At 33.3% G+C, this 22,762-nt stretch overlaps 2 protein-coding genes, 2 long non-coding RNA genes, 1 other non-coding gene and 1 pseudogene across 5 annotated transcripts; 3 read left to right on the top strand and 3 right to left on the bottom strand.

Moving 5' to 3' along the window:
• The first annotated feature begins 2,692 nt into the window (after positions 1-2,692).
• On the top strand, positions 2,693-4,357 carry LOC136271719 (uncharacterized). The gene is made up of 3 exons (XR_010709670.1): positions 2,693-2,780; positions 2,991-3,154; positions 3,934-4,357. It is a non-coding gene; the product is annotated as an uncharacterized lncRNA (long non-coding RNA).
• Positions 4,358-4,895: 538 nt separating this feature from the next.
• On the bottom strand, positions 4,896-7,900 carry LOC117691941 (acetyl-CoA acetyltransferase-like). The gene is given in 5 exon segments (XM_066071554.1): positions 4,896-5,074; positions 5,675-5,785; positions 7,139-7,192; positions 7,194-7,294; positions 7,810-7,900. Coding segments are annotated over 5 exon segments (528 nt in total). The 3' UTR covers positions 4,896-4,903.
• A 184-nt stretch (positions 7,901-8,084) lies between these two features.
• Positions 8,085-12,748, top strand: LOC117691942 (acetyl-CoA acetyltransferase, cytosolic-like; annotated as a pseudogene).
• Positions 12,749-12,991: 243 nt separating this feature from the next.
• Positions 12,992-14,250, bottom strand: LOC117691044 (uncharacterized). The gene is made up of 3 exons (XR_010709359.1): positions 14,143-14,250; positions 13,818-13,981; positions 12,992-13,421 (listed from the first exon to the last, which is right to left on the bottom strand). It is a non-coding gene; the product is annotated as an uncharacterized protein (transcript).
• Positions 14,251-17,584: 3,334 nt separating this feature from the next.
• On the bottom strand, positions 17,585-18,526 carry LOC136271306 (uncharacterized). The gene is made up of 3 exons (XR_010709221.1): positions 18,227-18,526; positions 17,918-18,046; positions 17,585-17,708 (listed from the first exon to the last, which is right to left on the bottom strand). It is a non-coding gene; the product is annotated as an uncharacterized lncRNA (long non-coding RNA).
• A 1,522-nt stretch (positions 18,527-20,048) lies between these two features.
• LOC136271479 (uncharacterized) lies at positions 20,049-22,428 on the top strand. Its single transcript, XM_066071555.1, has 2 exons — positions 20,049-20,932; positions 21,144-22,428. Exons 1-2 carry the CDS (start codon positions 20,049-20,051, stop codon positions 22,216-22,218), a joined length of 1,959 nt encoding a protein of 652 aa, XP_065927627.1. The 3' UTR covers positions 22,219-22,428.
• Positions 22,429-22,762: the final 334 nt, after the last annotated feature.

A 22,762-nucleotide genomic window follows, 5' to 3' on the forward strand; every position in this document is an offset into this window, starting at 1 on the left:
AAATGAACTCGATGTCTACCCAGGTTATACGAGTATAACCTGAGTTGGGGCATTTACACTTTATAATCTGCGAATGACTTGAGTAGACATTAAGTTTATTCCTTATCATTTAATTTTCTGTACTTTACTGAACAAATTGAGTGCATTTTATGATTTTAATCTGTTCAAAATTTAATCGTAACGTCAAGCGAACTAGTATGAGATACAGAGGTAAGAATTGGTTGTTATGTAAAAAAAAAGCTCGAGTATTATAGTTGTTTACAAAACATGTAATGTAGAGAATTACCATTTCTTAGACAAAATGTCACGTGAAAAACATTTTAAACTACATGTAATTTAATATCTTTGCAAATACTATTATCAACAAAAGAAAGATACATTTGATTGAAACGTACACCAATACAACACATATGTAAAAAATGACAATGTTCAAGCTTTGTTTACAAAACAAACAATTATGAACTCTGTATCTTGCTTATAACTTGATAATTGACTTTCAAATTTTGACATATCATTATAAACTTCTATATTTATCATTTTAAACATTTAAAATGGAATAATAAAATTGTCAATTTATAATTTAATGTTCTAGTCTATCCAATCTAATTTTTATTTCTGTTTCACCTCTTTTTTACCCACAGTAACAAATAAATGATATGCTAGTATTGGACAGGTATTGATGTTTACTTTATGCATTACATTACATGTATCAGTAGTATATACTATTTTTATAGGATTTATTTTTGATATCGACTTTTCAAACTTGTCAAAATTGCATAACTCATTTGTAGCATACGAGTAAAAAATTGTCATTTTTCTCTTCATACAAACCAGGGAACGCAGTATCTAAAGATATTTTATTCAAAGTGGTTTTTAATCATACCGATGATATTCTCGGACTCGCGGAATTTGAATAGAGTAGGGGATGTAGTAACTTAATTGTATACGCCCAATCCCCCTTACACACCATCTCTAAATCTGCGTATGAAAAAAAAACAACCTAATATCATGTGTCTCATTAGTATAAATTATACATCTACTTTCATTTTATTGTACAACACGTTGCACGGGGGTTGATCCAAAAGTTCTGTCACAGATGCGATAAAATCAATAAAGCGTCCATTGCGTAAAGATACCAAAGGAAAACTCAACTTTTGAAATATCTACCTATTTTTAAATCATATCTCAATGCATAATGATTACAATTACCCCTAAAGAAAAAAAGTTATAGTGGAAGATAAGGATAGTTGCCGCACGCTGGCGTCGTTACTTCTGGATTCTAGGTGTACTAATTTCATTAAATTTAGTCCATAATAAAAAATGTCCATGATGTTCTATTCAAATTGTTATCCTTCTGTATTCGCATATGCCCGACCTATTTTATTTTTTGCTCTAGAGACAAAACTAACCTCGCAATAACAGTTACTTTTCCTTATTTTTAGAGATACATGCAGTTAGGAAAAAGTTTACATTATTTTATCTGTTAAAAAGTACTTCAAAGTTTGTTCAAATCTTAAACTGTGCTATATGTAATATCACGTCGTATATTTTTTAATGAATATATATATATATATATATATATATATATATATATATATATATATATATATATATATATATATATATATATATATATATATATATATATATATATATATATTCAAATTTATAAATTAAAATTGAATTAAAATTGTGATTGTGCAAGTTCTGATGAATAATTATTCTATAATGCAGCGCCCATTAGAAACACGGTGCATTGTCTAACATAACTTTTGGATTAACCTTCGCACAATAAATGTAACACAGTTGTTAAAAAATCAATTCAAACAGTCAACAGATCGTCAGGTCTCTGGAAATTGAAAGATTGCATGACAAACAATACTGTACATGTATTTGTTTTCAACAGTATTCAAGATCGAATTTAATTACCAGTACATGCATTATAGTGTAAGACAGGGGCCAACATGCAACAAAGCTCACCTGGTATTAATTGAAGTAGATTACATTTTACAATTTGAGGTTTAACCAAAGCAATCGAACATTGGTTATGGTAATTTGAATATATCATAAAATGCGATTTTTTAAAGATTGTTTTCTCAAACATTTGCTGCAATAATTGAAGCCTCGATCTTTTCGTCCAACATATTAACATAAATCGGTATCATCTCACTACAAATCGGTTTAATTAATATTATTTGGTATACGTTAAAAATGTTAAATAAAAATATTTAATATTCATTATAATAAAATTAAATAAAATACAAATATTAATAATAAAACTTGATCAAAATACATGCAAGATCGTTTGTTTTCTCACGAAAAATAAAAATGCTGTTAATTCATACAAAACATCAATCAATTGCAAACATTTCTGTCACCGAACATTGCTAATTGATTATATAAAGCTTATTGATTTCTATAATTTTTAAAGCGTTTCACAAAATGAACTGTCGTAAAGGGGCCATAAATTGGCTTGCATTTACTTGTTCGGTAAATATGAAACCACTCTCTACCTTTAATGTGGATCTGTCTTTTTATTGCTTTATCTTTTCTGCATAATTTGTAATTGGCAATATCTAATAAACTCATCAACAGATATAAAACTTGATACAGTAACTGTTTGTTAATGGTATTCTTCAATGTTGAATGCCGTGTAATACTAAGTAGTCCTTAAGCTCAGGTGAGCTACAAATACCATTTACATTAATTAGGCAAAAAGTATAAATACCCCTTGATTCTGTATGCCAAATCTTAGTTGATTGAATTCACCGGCGAAAGAGGTAAGACACGTCAATTTATGATGAAATGTAAAAAATTAATGCGTATTCATTAAATAACTTTATGCATTAGATTTTTACATTTTGGAAAAAAAAAATTAAAGTTCTATAAAACTAAAGAAACTAAAAAGAAATTAACAAATATTTCCTCTAATTTTTCTTCAGAAAAAAAGGTCTTTGTAATAACAAAACTTTTTTATTCTTAATGAGCAGTTCAACAATGGAGTCTACAAGTTTTACTTGTGTGTTGGCGTGTGCGTTGCTTATCCTGGCACCGACTGGTCCTGTCCAAGCAAAGAGTCTGTTATCCATCATGTCTAAACAGGCGGAAACACTCCAGCACGGTCTTGATTTGGCTTCCAAGGTCGGGGATATAGGTAAAAATACTAATAGATATCTCATATTTTGGTGGAATGGGTTGTGCTTCATTAAGATAATTTTCTTGAGCGGGCTAGGCGATATTAAAACGATAAAATGCTTTCTTTGGTAATTCATGCGGGATATGAAGTTAGCGACATAACAGAAAAAATACATATATCCCGCATTGGCCAGTTGTTATTTTTTTTCTCCACGGCCTGCATGAATTATCAAAGAGATTTTTTTTTTTGCTTATATTTACTCTATCTCTATACAAATTAATGTATTTATCGTAAGGAGTAAGTAAAAGTATTAACGAAGTAATTAAATTATTGTTTATGTTCATCAGTATGTTAGATGAAATAATTAGCCAAGTCTTTTTAGATATGAATCTGACATCATCATGATTATTTCATGCAGTTCATGACTTTTATCAAGTTTTTAAAAGTTTCGAGCCTTCGGTAAAATGGTTTAATATAGAACTGGATCAAATAGATTTCAGCCCTGTCAGTTTCTTTAGAGCTATAAATTACAATCAATTATCGTAAGAAATAGAGTGAATCCTACTTAGTGGACGTAAATATCAATATACTATATTTTACCCACAAGAGTTTCCGAGAAATTCAAATTCGTTTAATATGGCAAAAAGGGACTGAAAATTAGCTAAAAGTATACAATGTTAAAATACAAGCATTTTTTCTTATTCTATTTTTATTTAAATAAGAGACAATGTGGCAATATGGAATTAAAATGTTTGATGTAAACATACCATCATGTATTTTTTTATCTTGTTTTGCAGGTTCTCGAACATATGGCGTAGCATTTACAGTCGTTCCATCGAGCACAACAACCTATAGTTCTGGGTCCACCATACAATTCAACCGACTGAAATATAATCAAGGCAATGGTTTCAATACTGGCAACTACCGCTTCACTGCTCCCGCTGCTGGTATGTACGTCTTCTCTTGGAGCCTTTCTATCCCCAATAGCTATGTGGGAAATTCGAACTTGTTAAAAAATGGCAGCATCTATCATCAACTCCACTGCCAGAAAACCTACCAACAATGCGGCGCCACCGTCACGATGTGGCTGAACAGGGGGGACAAAGTCTGGGTCACGTCCGCCTATTCCAGTATCTACGTGTACGGCACATATTCGTCTTTCTCTGGATGGAAAATCAACTGAAAACTGTATCAGCATTGATTTTAATCAATAAAGGGAAATGCATGTAAACTATATCTTGTGATGTTCTTTATTCTAGTTTATATTTGAGTAAATAAACAACAAATTTCAAGAATGAGGCGAATGGTTAAAATAAATAGTTTGTCATTACTCTGGTGATTTTAAACCTCTTCTTTTAAAAACAAAACCAATTTTAAATGAAAAACAAGCTAAACATATCAGTTATATTTTTAATACATGTTTGCTGTCATGTAAATATTAATTCATTAAGAAAAATATACATATACAAGTAACTGGTCCTGGACCAGTACAAATCTATAATGCAGATAACAGAACCACATCATGGAAGTTAATACTATAGAAATTATGCATTCAGGAATGATTTGGACAATCACTGGTGACTTAAGTCCAATGGAAATAAAAAAAACAATCGCTATCATACTACATATACATGTGTCTAATAAAAATCTTCAAACAGCTTGATATGTATACAGAAATAAATTACCAGTACAGTTTTATTATATATATTGTTAATATAAGAAAAACTATAACTGTTCTCAGCAGCTAGCAATAGAAGACTAATGACATCAAATCCGCTCCACACACAGGGCTATCCCCATCCCCCCGCCCACACAGAGAGCGGCCAGGCCCCTTTTCTTGCCTGTCCTTTTCAGAGCGTAGAGCAATGTCACTAGGATCCTGGCACCAGACGCTCCTATTGGGTGTCCTATAGCAATAGCACCTCCAGATGTGTTTACCTATAAAAGATTGAGTTTCATTGCTGTCATGATAAAGCAACGTGTGTACACTCTACATGTACACGTACTGTAGGTTCCTAATTATATAAGAGAAATTATAACTCCAAATTTCGTAAATTCACAAAAAGCACCATTAACAGATTTGAAAAACTCACAATTATTTTCCTGACAGTTTTGAACATGAATACGACATTCTAAATAATGTTGAGCCTTCATGATTTCAAATTTTCTTAATTTGACACAAATTCTCTTTATTTGATACAAAGCAATGGAATAAAGCACTGCGAAAACATAAGGAATCTAAGTATACAGCTAGTGCTTTGAACTACATGTACATGTAATTGCCTCATGTAGATCAACTGAAATATTTATAGGTGTACCAAAGCATTCAATATGTAAGTTCAAAGGTCACATACATTAATGAATAATTATAAATGTGAGTACTGCAAAAAAACCACACACTTAGGTATTGTGATGAAAGAATTTCAGATAAGTACAGATAACGTACAATTTGAGACCAGCTCAGTAAAATATTGAAGTTATCTTGCTTTATGAAACTTTATCTATCAAGTCACAATAACTGAACCATTTAGGCCTTACCTTTGAGGGATCACATCCCAGTTCTTTAACTACTGCCACAGACTGAGCCGCAAAGGCTTCATTGAGCTCTAGCAAGTCTACATCATTGATGGACCAGTGTGCTTTCTCCAACTGTTGAAATTTACAAGCAAAATATAAAAAGACTGTTACGTTCAGACACTCTTTACACAAAAATAAAAATTATAAACCAATGAAACGGGTCTTTGTTCTTTTTGAAGAAAATTTCATTGGCTGTTTTAACTGCAGTTGCGTTGGAAGCAAATTGAATGTCGGGGGGGGGGGGTGGGGAGGGGGCTAGTCTGATCATCTGAAATCTTGACGAGCAAAAAGGGGGGGGGGGGTCTAGTATACCTTTTCCCCCCTAAATCATGAAATTGCTAATCCAATGGGGGGGGGGGGGGGGGTAGTATACCTTTGACTCTAATTTTCGATTTTTTTAGTTATATTAAGGGACAATTTTGTTTGCTGCAAGACAAAGTGGGGGGTTGGGGTTTTCTAGTGGTCTAATTTTGGCAATTTTACTATGTGATAGGATATTCCAGGGAGAGGATCAGACTCAACTAACCTCCCTTCTAGATCCACGCATGATGTTCATCCAACAATCCACCATAACCCCCCCCCCCATTTTTTATACTATAATGTTAAGCGTCACAAAGGACTATGTGCGGTATGGTTAAATATCTGCCCCCAATTTTAACTTATTTTTAAATAGTATTGTATAAAAATCAAATCATCAAAAATCATTGTACAGTGGACACCTATCACTTTAATCTTGATTTTAGTCATCATTGCTCATTCGTGTGTATATCCAAATGACGTAATTCCCGCAAATTTGCAAACAAATGAAAATATTCTCATTTTTGCTTTATATTTTGCATTTGGAAATATAGAGCTCAGGTCTGCTCAAGGACGATTTTAACATATGTTTTTCTTCAGATAATTATACACATTATACTAAAAAATGGTACTTGAGCAAGCCTGCGCTCAATGTTTCCCAGTCGAAAAACCACCGGAAAACACCCACATGTTGCTATAAAACATCAATTTATCAAAATAAGGCAATCTTTATGACATCATTTCTACATTATGACGTCACTATGGTGATAATCTTTTACACCCTTATTTTCAATATGATTTTAACTATCTTCCACCTTATTTTTAAAGCTCGTTATAAAACTTTGATTTTGGGGGCAAAAATGCATAATACCGCACAGTCCTTTTACAATTGTATCAAATGAAATTCTATAATGAGTGTTAAGGGAGATATATTTTGGTTTTTTATCTTTTGCACATTTAGTATGTATACTCTGCTTTTCTTCCTTGCATCTGAGCCCTCAACATCACCACCCCAATAATGTGTTTTGGTATGTACATAAAATTTCAAACAACTGTGCGACTACACAACTCAGTCAGTCGACAAGTTAGTTGAAATTCCTTATGACTACAAATCATACTGCAACTCACTGCTTTTCTGGTGGCATCCACTGGTCCCATTCCCATAATGGCTGGATCCACCCCCAGCCTGTGCCCATGATACAATCCTACATAAAGGTTGTAAGGATCTGTTTCTGGCTTCTTCAGCACTCATCAATACACAGACAGCTGCCCCGTCATTTAAACCTGTGAATTCAAACAAACATCTTAACCAAAAACTCTTCACAATATTAGTCAATTCAAAGTTTTATTATATCTTAATGCCACATCCATTAATTTCTTGTTTTCTCATGTCATGAATTTTTGACAATGTTTACCCTAAACCAACATATATTTAATGCATATTGAAACCCACAGGTTAAATACTCCAAGTTTGCAGTGTCATAAAAACTGTAGAATTATTATAATGAACAAATATGGTTAATCCTCTAATAATTTAATCAAATTACATGAAACTTCAACTTGGATTTGTACATTAACAAAAGGAAGGTTTCACAAATGAACATGTTGGGTACTTGTGCGTTTAGGGGAGAATTTCTCCTACATGTATTTTGATTTTTATCTGCCATTAAATGGTTCTGTTGCTTGCAAATAGTACACATCTAATATGCAAAACTTTAAATTTTTTATTAAGATAAATACATGTATTCGCCTTTCTGTTAAGATGTAAAAAAAAAACAACCAGAGGATGATGTGGTTACCAGAAGCATTTCCAGCAGTTACCGTTCCTGTTCCATCTTTAACAAAAGCTGGTCTTAGTTTCTGTAGTGCATCCCTGCCTTGGAAATTCATCTTTATTTACAACCTCTGGAAGAAATATGACAATCTACATTTATAGATTTTCATGGCTTAGTTAATTCATGACACACATTTTTTGCTGGTTGACTTTCAACATTTTATACTTTCTATCATAGCTGCAATAATTAATGTAGCCCTCTCCGATTTTTTATATCTGATGTTTACTGGAGAGGAAAAAATGGGAGAGGGCTATATTACTGCAGCTATCATTATGTGGGTTTTTTACAGAAAAAGTAAAAAAAAAATCAATGTTATTTGATTAGCATTAATTTCTCCACTTCTTGTAAACAAGTTTAATAATTTATATTAATTTTACATTAAACCAATGTTTTCAAAACACTGTTGGAAGCATTTTCTGATTGGCTCGTCAGATTTTACCTGTGATTCCCATGTGATATTGATTGAAGGTATCTGTGAGGCCATCACTCATCATTGTGTCTGTAAATGAAGTGTCTCTACATTTGACTCCATTACTCATATGAATGCAGTGAGGAGCCTTAATAATACAAAAAAGAGGAAAATAATTAATACAAAATATCAAAGTTAAAATGTCCATACCTATATACATATATAATATGTTTTAAACATATTAAATGAATACATACATACATACATTAGCTACAAGTCCAGACATTACAAAAGAACTATAAGTCATGATTATTCCTTGAATAAACCTCAAATTGTTTTGTACTCATTTTTGAAATCTTTTTTTTCCACAGCAGAACAGATATTGAGGGGTCAATCATCAACCTCTCTAATAAATTTTCTACTGATATTACATAGGCTACTTGTAAATATTCTGTAGAATCAATAACATTCTGGAGGCCCAGATGGTCAGTTTTTCACAGGTTCATGGGGACAATTAATGGGACAATTTCCTGTAATTATATTTTTGTGGATTTACTGTGGAATCATTTAAATTCGCGGGGGCCAATTTTCGTGAATTGAAGGCTTTTTGCTTATTCGTGGATATGTAATTTCGTGGATGCGTTGGTTTTCAGTTTCAGTAAGTAAACCAAATCTTTCAAAATTTGTTTTCGTGCAGGATGTAAATTTTGATTTAAACCTGCACAAAAACAATTCATTTACAGACACAATAATGTGTGATGGCCTCACAGATACCTTTAATCAATATCACATGGGAATTACAGGTAAACGAGCCAGTCAGAAAATACTATCAACAGTAGGGTTATAAACTAGTGCCAATTTTTTAAAAACATTGGTTTAATGTAAAATTAATATATTAAACTTTTTTTTACAAGAAGGGAAAAATATTTGTGCCATTAATTAATAGTGAAATGACTATAACCTGTTTATCATATTTGGGAGAAACACAACTACAGTTGAACTTTTATATCTCGGGCACTGATATCTCGAAAACAATAGATAAGTCGAAGTGATTTGTAAATCCCAACCATTAAGTATTTTCCCCTTGATATCTCGAATACTCGGATATCTCGAAGTTTTTAAACAGTCCCATCTAGTTCGAGATACGGAAGTTTGACTCTATATCACTGAAAAGCATGTACGTGCATGTGTACTTGTATATTATCTGTAAACAAAACCCAGTCATGGATATATCCAAGTTAACAGTATTATGTATTTTAATTATTGAGAAAATTCATGTTATTTTCATGTTTAGAATAATAAAAAAATGTTGTTATGGTTTCTATTGATTTATATATTTGTGTTCTTATTTCATGCTAATTACACTGAGAAATATAAATAATTAAAAATTCAGTTTTGCATTTTAATTGTTTGAAATGTTGACTGTTGATCTCATTTTGAAAGCTGAAAATGTGGCAAAGAAATACAGTGTATCCAGAGAAGAACAAGACCTGTTTGCGCTTAATTCTCAACAGAAGTGTGAAGGCTGTGCAGAATGCTGGGTATTTCAATGAAGAAATAGTTCCTGTTTCCATAACAACCCGACAAGGAACAAGTATAGTTCATATAGAATGATGCACCTCAATGAGAATCTTTAATTTAGTTGTCAAAATGTATTTCTTTTGCATTTGGATTATTTCATTGATTTTGTTGTTTCAACTTTTTCTGAAAAAAGCCAAATAAAGGTAGAAAGTAAATTTTATGTTGAAAGTCAACAAGCAAAAAATGTTTCTTTCAAATTAAACCATAAAAATCTTGAAATGCAAATTGTCATTTTTCTTCCAGAGAATGTAAATAAAGATGAATTCCCAAGGCAAAGGATGCTCTACAGAAACTAAGACCAGCTTTTATTAAAGATGGAACAGGAACTGTAACTGATGGGAATGCTTCTGGTAACCACGTCTTCTAGTTATTTATATCTCAGTGGAAAAACAAATACATGTATCTATCTTAATGAAAATCTAAAGTTTGCATAATCACGAATTTACATGCACACTACAGGTTTGACATACATGTATTAAATGTGTACTATTTGCAAGCAACAGAACCATTAAATGACAGAGAAACAAACTAGGAGGAATTTTCCACTCATGCCCAAGTACCCAACATGTCTATTTATGAAACCTTAAGGTTTGATTTGTTGACACATAAATTTAAGTTTAATGTTTTTTAATCAAATTTGATAGAGGATTAACCATACACATCCATTATAATAATTCTACAGTTTTTATGACACTGCACATTATGAGAAATTTGTCAAACACATTGGTACATGTATGTATTAAATACCTGGCAGTTTAAGGTAAACATTGTAAATAAAAATTCATGTGAGATGCCAACAACTTAATGGATGTGACAATTAGTAGGCTGGGTGGTCAACAAATAAACCACCAGATTTGCCTAAATTTTTAAGATATGATTTGTTTGGCTATAAATTTTCATTTTGTAAAGAAAAAATCTTCATATTTTACCTTTTAAATTTAGGTATTTTCCTATCTTTTTTTGATGTGAATATGCAGGTTTAATTGATGGGTCAGCTGTCTGTGTGTTGATGAGTGCTGAAGAAACCAGAAACAGGTCCTTACAACCTTTATGTAGGATAGTATCTTGGGCACAGGCAGGGGTTGACCCAGCCATTATGGGGATGGAACCAGTGGATGCCACCCGAAAAGCAGTGAGCTGCAGTGTAATTTGTTGTCATATGGTATTTCTTTGGAGAAACTTTATTTGAAGTCAACCAAATTATCAATCAACTAATTTGATGATGTAGTCTCATAGTCATATAAAAGTGGTATGTACCTACCAAGACACATTTAATAGTGTGGTGATGGTGAGGGCTCAATTGCAAGAAAGACAAGCAAGATACACTTAATAAAAGTGTAGCAGAAAAAAACCCATAAAATTCATTTCCGCTTTAAACTTTTAAAAATAAAATTCATGTGATGTAAATGTGAAATTTGTGGCTTTGTAACATATTATAATAATAGAAGGGGGTGTTGGTGGATGAACATCATGTTTGGATCTAAAAAGGGAAGTCGGCTGGAGTTTACACCTTTCCCTGTAAAATCTAAACTTATTAAACTCACATAGTAAAATTACCAAAAACTTGGCTTTTGACCACACTAGAAAACTGAAAAAAGATTATCCTTTGGACCCCCCCCCCCCACCAAAAAAAAAAATGCTCTACCACACCTTGACTATACCAAGGTTGAAATGATAATTTATGAATCAATGATTCCCCTTTACAATGTATCAATTAGCAAAGCCATTGGAATATTCTTAAAAAATAGAAGGCCTAATTGGTTTTCAATTTAGTTTTGTGTAAAGATAGAGTGTCTAAACATAACAGTCTTCTTAGTTTTTGCTTGTGAATTCCAACAGCTTGAAAAGCACACTGGTCCATCAATGACGTTGACCTGCTGGATCTCAATGAAGCCTTTGCTGCTCAGTCTGTGGCAGTCGTTAACGAACTGGGATGTGATCCCTCAAAGGTAAGCTGGGTTCAGTTATCAAGATTGGATATATGGAAGTTTCTCATCCTGAGCAAGATTACGTCAATAAATTTTATACTGAGCTGATCACCAATTGAAATTGATATTAGTTTCAGTGCCTGAATTTTATTACCACTAAACCTTAATGTATTTTGGGCGGTACTTATCTTTGTAATTATTCATACATGTAAGACTTACATATTGAATGATTTAGTACACATATAAATATTTCAGTTGTTCTACGTGTAGCACATACATGTAGTTTAAAGCATTAGCTAAATACTTAAGATTCCTATTTTTTTTTAAAGAATTAAAAGAATTTGAAATCAAGAAGGCTGAACATTATTTATAATGTCATATTAATGTTCAAAACTGTCAGGAAAATAATAGCGAGTTTTTAAAATCTGTTATCGTGATTTTACGAAATTTGGAAATATAATTCCTCATATTTAACTAGGAACCTACAGTACATGTACACAAGTTGCTTTATCATAACACAGTGAAACTCAACCTTTTATAGGTAAACACATCTGGAGGTGCTATTGCTATAGGACACCCAATAGGAGCGTCTGGTGCCAGGATCCTAGTGACATTGCTCTACGCTCTGAAACGGACAGGCAAGAAAAGGGGCGTGGTCGCTCTTTGTGTGGGCGGGGGGATGGAGATAGCCGTGTGTGTTGAGCGGATTTGACATCATCAGTCTTCAAGTGCTAGCTGCTGAGATTAGTTTTTCTTATATTAACAATATATGTAAAAAAAAGCTGTACCGGTAATTTTTTCTGTATATACATATCAGACTGTTCGAAGATTTTTTAGACACATGTACATGTAGTATGATAGCAATCTTTTTTTTTATTTTCATTGTACTTAAGTCACCAGTGCTTGTCCAATTCATTCCTGAATGCATAATTTCAACGGTATTAACTTCCATGATGTGGTTCTTTTATAAATGCATTATAGCTTTGTACTGGTCTAAGACCAGTTACTTGTATATGTATACTTTTCTTAATGAATTAATGTTTACATGACAGCAAACATGTATTAAAATATAACTGATATCTTGTGCTTGTTTTTCATTTAAAATTGGGTTTAAAAGAAACATGTTAAAAATCACCAGAGTAATGACAAAGTAAAAACTATTAGCTTCATTCTTAAAATGAATTTGTTACCTACTCAAAAATAAACTAGAATAAAGAATATAACGAGATTATGTTTACATGCATTTCTGTTTATTGATAAAAATCATTGCTGATACAGTTTTCAGTTGATTTTCCATCCAGAGAAAGATGAATGTGTGCCATACGCATAGATGGTGGTTGCGGATGTGACCCAGACTTGTTCGCCTTTTTTCAGCGGCATTGCCACGGTGGCACCGCATTGCTGGTAGGTTTTCTCGCAGTTAAGGGAATGGTAATTGCTGCCATTTTTTTTCAAGTACGAATTTCCCCTGTAGTTACTGTTGAGGGAAAGGCTCCAAGAGAAAACATACACACCCCCTATAGGAGCAGTGAAGCGGTAGTTGCCAGTGTTGAAACCATTGCCTAGATTAATCTTTAGTTGGTTGAATTGTATGGTGGACCCAGAACTATAGCTTTTTGAGTTCGATGCAATGGCTGTAAATGCTATGACATTGGAACCTGCAGAAAAAAAACATAAAAGATAAGAATAAATACATGATTTGTGGTTTATACATGATCTATGGTCCATATATATGATTAATATTGAAATAATATTTTATATTTATTTCTGTTTTCCTTTAACTTCAATTTCACTGTTTATTCCTTATTTTAAATTCAATTTTCTACATCGTCCCATAAAAGTGTTGGGGGGGGGGGGGGGAGAGGCAACTCCATGTTAATTCAATTTTTGTATGTAAATTTAAGAAAAATCTTTGCTGCGCTAAAAAGGGGAGCAGCCCCCGTCCCCCTCATGCTACGTGCTGGATTAATATCGCCAAGCCTGCTTAAAGAGATTATCACAATGAAGCACATCCCCCTACCCCAAAAAAGTAAAATATCTATACAGAGTTTTACCTATATCCCCGACTTTGGAAGCCAAATCAAGACCCTGGTGGAGTGTTTCCGCCTGTTTAGACATTATGGCTAAAAGACTCTTTCCTTGGACAAGACCTGTTGATACCAGGATAAGGAAAACACATGCCGACACGCACATCAAAGTTGCAGACTTCATTGTTGAGCTGCGCATTAAGAATTAAAAAAATAGTTTTGTTATAATAAAAACCTTTTTTTTTTTTAAATATCAGAGGACAATTTTTTTTAGCAAAATGTGAAAATGTAATGCATATTTAATAATTATGCATTATATTTTCACATTTCATCATCATTTGACGTGTCTTACCTCTTTCGCCCGTGAATTCGATCAACAAAGATTTGACATACAGAATCAAGGTGTATTTATACTTTTTGCCTAATTAACGCAGTACAGATTAGGCTACACATGTTTTTGATATGCTAATGAAGGGATAATGAGATATGACGCCATATTACATGCCCCGCCTCCATGTTTCCATACAGTAAAACACGCTTATAATGAATTGACGCTTACAGCGAAGTGACTTTCATTCCCCGTGACTATATTACATGTTGTAAACCTTCACTTCTTAATATTATGAATATAAAAACAATAATACTTGGTTTATTTGTTTTATTCATTAATACTAAGAAGTGAAGGAGGAGGGACATCTACCTAAGTCAGTTATATTAAATTGCTATAATATGTTGTTTTCATGCATTAAGGATGTAAAGGGATGGGTAAGAGAGTCTGCATACCCTCACATAAAAAAATTCAGAATTATTTAAATTTCATATATTGATGTGAACCAAAAATGGTTTTTTATTGACTTCCTGCAGAATTTACACACCCTCTTTTATTCTCAGTAATGAAAGATATGCAAATGGAATTTGTATTGTGAATGAGTATATATGCACCCCCACCCCACCCACCCCCCCCCCCCTCCCCCGACCGAAAAAAAGGAAATGAGTGACTTTTAAATCATTATTCATGTGTAGATCTATACCCCCTCTCCCCTGGAAAATTTTAAATCAATTCACAATTCACATAGTAAAATGGCTAGTCCCTGACCACCTGCAAATAAAGTTATTCATTGGATCCCCCTCCCCCTGGAAAATGTAACTCTAGATTGAAACAGTGCTGTAGAATATGAAATCATAAGTCACAGGCATGCACCCGACATTGAATATTCTTATAATCACAACATACCCCAAACCTTATAATACATTGTACCGTGAGAATCGTACGGGTTATTTTTTATATTATGAGAAAAATTTATAGCATGTTATGTGTTTGTAATTATTAAAGAGGGGCTTCGCTCAACCCAACCCACCCCTCAAATAAATCGTTTAAACAAGCAAGCTGGCAACGAAAATTTGATATATCGAAACCAGTCTACAAGCCACCACCTTATTAAAGTCTTTTGTTCCAGAATGCAACATGCGGTTTGGCAAAATGATATATCAATAAACTCTTTTGAATTGTTATTTTATCTTTGAAAGAGGTATAGCGCATTTTCCCATCCCATTTCCCTACACCTGTGTCTGGACGGAAAGTACCTGTTACTAAATATAGCTTCAGGTACCCACATGTCGCCATATGATTTTCGAAACATAGATACTGCTTTTATAATGGTGTCTGTAACAACTGATTTGTCATAAATTCGGGAACCTGCTTCCAGAAATGAATATATAGAACTCTGTGTATAATGTCAGTTGGTATTTTGAACCGTAATAACTTCCAGCAAAATGCAATGAATCTAAGTGTACAGTTGTATATAGAATACATGTATGTGTTATTTAAAAGACCTGTTTATATTGGGTGCGCTCATACTCAGGCTAAATTAAAAAAATTTTTAAGAAAAAAATCCAGCCGATTAGATACATGTAATTTAATCTATTCTTATCATGCTTCAATTAAGTGAAAAAATAGTTACTACCTGGTGGAGTCGATCCAGCGACCACAAAATCAAAAAGACCTACGCGTTACCACTAGGCCACGCATCGAACACTTTCATTACTTTAATATTTATGACTATATACATCATTGTATTAGAAAAGTCACTTATTGAAATATTTTTCTAATTTTCAGTACGAAGACCACGTGAAACCAAAATTAATTTAATGTAAACGTCCACTACAATTCCTGTAGAACATGATTTTAATCGGATTTCTTTGGTTTAAACTGGTTCAAATAGTCAATATACCATTTTTTTATTCGCATACTAACTATTTTCCAATATATATCCCTGACAAAACCTGACTGTTTTAATGATGTCGTGTGAGATTATTAAGACCCTTAGAGCATGGTAAGTGCGCTATACCTATTTAAAATGGTATGCAATATTACGTCAGCTAAACGATCAATTAGGAAACAGTATATACATGCCAGTAGATATGCACTTTCAGTTACCCAACTTTAAAAGAAAACAAGGTAGGGTTTTTTGTTAAATAAATGGCATCATATAAGAAGTTTTCGATGCATTAAAATAAAAAAAAACGGAAGGGTTTTTAAATAAATGTAATTCTTTATTTTATTTATAGAAGGCTCAGAATGAAGACCATAGCGCCGGTTTTTGTGGTGATCTTTCTGACCTTCAGCCTGACATCTTCCCTTTGTTACCATGGTAAGGGCATGGTGTCCGTTTTGTCGAACATAAAAAATCTCTTTCTTCCATTCATAAAAAAACTAGTAAAAGGTCAAAAAACGTGAGCAACATTCAAAACAAGACATGTCCTCGGTTTGACCTTTATCTGTGTACAACAATGTACATATAACTTTAATCAATTTGTTCTCATAATTAATTGACACAACAATACAGCTATGAGGGTAAAATGTACTGCATTCTGTCAAATTTGTTTTTTTTTTTTCTCATTATGGTCAATAGTTTTATTAATTTTGGTAAGATATAGTTGCTTTGAATATTTACCTGTAGAAGAATGTGGCTCAATGTACATGTATTTGTAGTACTCTTGGATGTTAAACATATCTTCATCAACCAAAACTACTAAATATGATGCAGTAGAATTTGATCATTAAATCATTTAATATTTATTCGTATGCTGAGATATCGGCGCTTCTGATTGGTCGAAAAAATTCTTTGATACCTGCATCAATAAAATTTTGCCGGATCTACTTTTCTCAACTGTTCTGATCTAACACTATTTATAGAACGGGAATTTCCAAAATAAACACTGTCAACGAAGTGTAAAGTTGTGTCTGTTTTATTGTCAGCAAACAAAATACAACTTCATGAACATAAAAACTTGAAAGTCTAACCTTCAAAAATAAACAAAACACAATATCTTATTCACGAAATAGAAAATTAAGCGTCTTCTCACGATTTCGTCTGCTTGAGATCAATCAACATTACTGCGAGGCTGGCAGTTCCTTTTCCAGAATAATTATAACGAACATATTTCACGGTAACACTGCTGTTTAAATTTGGTAACGATGATTTTTAAATTTACACAGTACCCTACATGATCGGTCATCAGAAATTCAGAATAAGCATCGTTATGAGTACAATTCATCAACTCCTTCGGCGCATTCCAAGCGGCAGATACTTGTATACCATTTAAGTACATCACTGGCTATCTAGTTACCACAACGTTTACAAAAGTCGCTTATACATACTATTCTTTGTCGACATTTTCGTCCACGATCGCCTCTCCTTGGATGGTTATGTCCAGTTGCATCACAGGAGTCGGCGATTTTATCAATTTGTTGTAAATAAATGAGAAACAGGCAAAAACCCTACCAGTGAGCTGCTGATCAGGAGCATCAAGTGGTCTATCAAGACTTCGCAAAAACTGCACAGTTTCTTCGGAAGGATTCCCATTACATAGCTCATTCACCGCAGTGATTAATGTTGTCTCACTTTGCCTAATTACCTATTAATTGAAATAAAATAAATTACCGGTATTATATATGATTGATTAATTCCTAGATCTCTGACTGGTTAATATTTAGAGATAATTTTATAGGAGAAAATGTAAATATATATATATAGGCATACTGGCTGCTGGTCAATCACATTAATAAAGGGTGTCTGTGTGTTTGTGTGTGTTTGTGAATGTATGTATGTAACTATTTATTTTACCTCTTGCAAATTAATGTGATGAGGGAATGTTGCAAGGAATTTGGGACTTTGAAAGCAATACTGCCCATCGTCTTGGTAACGCCGCTTTGGAACAGGTGGAAGTTGTTTGAAATCGCCACATCCTATGACCTATATTTAAAAAAATCATTTTCAGAAATAAATCATAAACTATATAAATGGCTTTTTAATTTTCATATAAACTTTAATAAATACTGTGAATTAGTGCCTGTTAATTTGATTATCATTTGTAATGATTATTTAAATGATGGTGTTGATTAAAATAACTTATTTCCTCCTTTTTTGGCCTACCTGTATTCCTCCAAAAATGCTGTTATTTTTTTTTGAAATGCGACACACAAATTCAACCATGTCAAATACTGCCGCTGACAACATGCTGATTTCATCAATAATTAAGCATTCAGTGTTTTCTATTCTCTTTTTTGCTGCGGCAAATTTATCATCATTTTGAAACAATTCCTCAAGTGCTGCATGAGAATATCGCCCATCATATATCCCGGACCAGTGATGAAGTGTAGCGGCACCAGGACCAAGCTGCAAACTTGCCATCCCAGTTGTGGCTGTAACAGCAGTGGCTTTCTTTTGTCTCAATTCATTAACAATTCTCCTACAACAAATGATAATAGAATTTTATGACTCACATACATACTTGTAATTATGTACATTAACAGTAATTTAGTGAATTTTACCAACTTTCTAAAATCAATTTATTAATGAGTTAAAAGAAAGATGTAAATATAAACAATAGAATGCTTTGTTTGATGTTTCATGCGGGTTATGAAGGTAGCAATCATTGCAGAAAAAAATTACATAACCCGCATCAGCGGGTTATATATTTTTTCTGCAATGTTGCCACCTTCATATCCCGTAAAATCACCAAAGACAGCATTTTATTGTTTAAATAAACACACTTCTCCATATACATTTAAAAAAAAAAAGAAACTGTTTATTAAAGGATGACCAATTGAATTTGAAGGTGTTGGGAAAAGACAGATTTTGTATAGTCAAATCATTTAATTAAATTCATGCCCCTGCAGAACCAGAATAACATTATTTATTTCATTATATTTACATCTTCCAGTGTCTTTGCCTGTGATGACACTAAGTTTCGATTTTGTACTACATAACTCATAACGTCGAATTGGGGCACCTGCGGGGTTTGCTGATTTATATTTATATATTTAATCGTACAATGGCTTAAAATTATATAAATATAAGTAATAAGGAATCGTTCTTTGAATATTATGAGGTGATAATTTCGGTTGGGGCATGATCGAATCAATCATAAAGCCCTTTGGGCTTTATTGGATTTGATGATGCCCCGACCGAAATTATCACCTCATAATACTCAAAGAATGATTCCTTATTCCTTATCTCAAAATGAACTGAGACAGATTGTTTATTTTTTTTCCTGACTTAAAAGACAGAATAGAGGGGGAATAAAAAGTGTGCAAATTAACATCATTATTTGTATATTCCTAAAATTATTAACCATATGTGTTACTGAGAGCAAATATGATTTCAATGAATAAGTTCTAAATTTTCTCATATTATATATTTTAGGTTGGCTCTGAATTTCGATAATACAAATGGATTGTTTGTCAGTCTCCAGGATATTCATAAAGCCTGTGTAAAAGTAATTCAGACCAATACACCTACTCCAGAGACTTTGGGAAAACTTATTAGAAGATTGTATGATGTGGAATCCATATGTTCTAGAGTGACAAAAGGAGAAAGAGGAATCATGTTCAAGAATTTAAGTCCAAGAATAGTTACAAGCCAGGATAAGTTTGTACGATTACCATCAATGTGTAAAGTTGCCGAGACTGCAAGATTCTTTGGATTTACATGTCCATTGCCCTACACACGGAATAGCAAACCGTTAAACTGTTTGGTTATATTTGAACCAACCAACTGCTCAATTCAAATTGACGGGAAAAAATTAGCAACAACCTTTGCCGTCCCTCTTACGCAGACAAGTGTAGATGGAATTATACATTTGATTTCAAATCTGAATCTGTGTAAAGGATATAAGAAAGATGATGATTACTTTCCAAAAACATTTAAAGAAGAGAAATTCTCAGCTTCACATGAAACTGAACAAACTTCCATAATGAGGTCACAATACTGTAATGTGTTTATAGAATGGTTTGCAAAGCAGGATGCATGTCCCTCCTGTAACATTTCCAGGGTAAGAAATCATAGAAAAAGGAAGAATCCAGATTGCAGTACAGGTGAGGAATCTGAATCCAAAGAGACAGTGGCTGCAACAACTCAAAGTTCTATTCTAATGGAAAATACACAAAATAAGGATTCCCCAGTGAGAAAACGTGCATTGAGAGAAGTTGATCAGAACATTAATTTGGGCAAGTCAACACCTCCCAAAGACTTAAACAAAGACTGTGAGAGTAACTCAGAAAATGTGGAACAAATTGTTCTCAACAGTGATGATCAGGAGGACATGGAAAAACTGATCAATATCGTTTTAAAACAAGAGGGATTGCCAGAGAATTTTGGACTTTTGTTACGCTCTCAGTTGCAGAATTGTGCGCGACCAGATTTGGAAAAGCATCAGCGGCGCTGGGACCCCAAAATTATAAGCCTTTGCCTAACTCTGTACATTCGATCCCCACAGGCGTATGAAGATTTAAAGAATTCAAAATTCTTACAACTGCCATCCAAGCGACTACTTCGCTACTACAAAAATTCCGTCAAACAAAGTCCCGGATTTTGTGAGGACAATCTGCTGTGGATGAGTAAAGAAATGGAAAAACAGAATGTTCCAGACTTTGGGAGACATGGTGGACTAATTATCGATGAGATGACCATCCAGGATGATTTAATAATCACCAAGTCCGGGGACGCGTGGAATCTGGTGGGATTTGTGGACATGGGGTCTACAAATAACAACATTGACATTATTTGCAAGGGAAAGAAAGAAATGAAACTAGCGACACATGTAATCCAATTTGTTTTTCATGGATTAACTGGATTCAGGTAAATTATTTATAAAATTTACCATATTTATAATGTTTAAGGCCTATATTAAATGCAATTAATATTGTAACATTAAGTATTTAAACATTAATCATCATTTATTAGTTTACTCCAGAACAGATATCATTATGTCATTCTCATAATAGCAGAATTTCCTTGGATCATTATCATAATAGCAGAGTAATTGACAAGGTGACATTTCTTTTCAAAGGTGGCCAGTGGTGTATTTCGGCTCCAATCCAGGGACAGCACACCAACTATACAATGTTTTCTGGAAATGTGTTGATATGCTTGGGGACAGGAATGTGCATGTGGACTACATAATGACAGATGGAGCCTCCACAAACAGAAAATTTGCAGAAATGTTGTTCCCCCACCCTGAGACCCCCAGAAGTTCTGACTTTGTGTTTAGTGACATATTTTTTCCCCAGCACAAGATAGTATACATTCAAGATATGATGCATTGTTTGAAAAAAATACGTAACAACATAGAATCAAGTAAATTGCAACACAAGACAAAGGCTGGAAGATATTTGTTGCTAGAAAACAACTGCATTGTCTGGGAGCACTGGGAAGAGAGTTTCAATTATAACTTTCAAGGTGGATTCTCTATTCACAGGAAGCTCACAGAAGATCACATTCATCTCACACCAGCATCAAAGATGAGAAATGAACTGGCCATACAAGTACTGAATAAGGACATGTTGTACCTTATGAAGTCATATCAATCTACCCTCAAAAATCCTGAGAACCTAGAAGCCAGCATAAGGCTTCTAGAGCATACTTCACGGATTGTTGAAATATTTTGCTCAACAAGGCAACCAATTCTCTCAATGGAGGACAATAAATTTGAGACAATAATGGAAACTCTTTCTTTTTTTAACTCATGGGAGAGTGAGGTAGAGAAATCAGTGATGAAAGTGAACACTAAGAATCTTATGACACAAGAAACAAGAAGTGACTTGAACTCCTCTTTAATGGGATTTGTTTCTTTGTGTAAACTGAGGTTAAATGGGAAAAACACCATCAACCCAGGATACTTGAATTCTGACATTGTGGAAAATCTATTTGGGCAACAGCGAGGGATCAGAAATGGTTTAAATACTAACCCAACTTTAGCCCAATATGGTCCATCAAATACGGCTATAATTTTAGGACAATGTACAGTGTCCAACAAATCCAATTCTAGCAATAAGGCCTCATTCTTCACTGCTACTACCCCTTGTGCGCTTAATACAGTGAGGAATAAGTCTAATAAATCAGCAAGAAGAGGGATTCGATTATGATATTAGGTATGTGGACTATATTAAATGACAACTGGAGAAAAAAATCTGTTTTTTCTGTTGTTTGTAGTGAGAAAACATGTGCAGAATGATGTAGATTGTGACAGGAGGGGGTCTGGACATCTTAATCATAAAAAATTTACATAGTAAAAATTATTAAATTATTAAAAAAAAAAAAAGGCATTGAACCCCTCCGGCAAACAAAAATATCCCTCGGACACCCCTGGAAAATATTTTTCTGGGCATGCAAAAGAAGTAGACATTGTGTCAATTAATGTTTTGATATAAATTATGAGGTCTCTTTATAAGGTTTTTGTCGATGCAAACAGTTTTTGTTTGATACCTTAGTCTTAAAAAATAACATTTTCCAAACCAAAGTAAATATAGGCACAAAACCTGTCAATATATATAGTATATACAAAAATTGTGCGTATATATACCACCCAGGCTATGCTTGACTTTTTGCGGGAAATTTTCGACATTAAAAATACAGTGTCGTTAAGAGGTAGTTGTTTATGTATATCAGTTGTATGCATTACCTTAATAA

This window comes from Magallana gigas, chromosome 9 (assembly GCF_963853765.1).
Source record: "Magallana gigas chromosome 9, xbMagGiga1.1, whole genome shotgun sequence".
Classification (NCBI taxonomy): Eukaryota; Metazoa; Mollusca; class Bivalvia; order Ostreida; family Ostreidae; genus Magallana; species Magallana gigas.

Bases quoted from the DNA above. Each gene is read 5' to 3' on its own strand.
- LOC136271479 (XM_066071555.1), top strand. From the start codon at position 20,049: ATGAGGTCACAATACTGTAATGTGTTTATAGAATGGTTTGCAAAGCAG. The intron at 20,933-21,143 runs GTAAATTATTTA...TTCTTTTCAAAG, and splicing joins CATGGATTAACTGGATTCAG to GTGGCCAGTGGTGTATTTCG.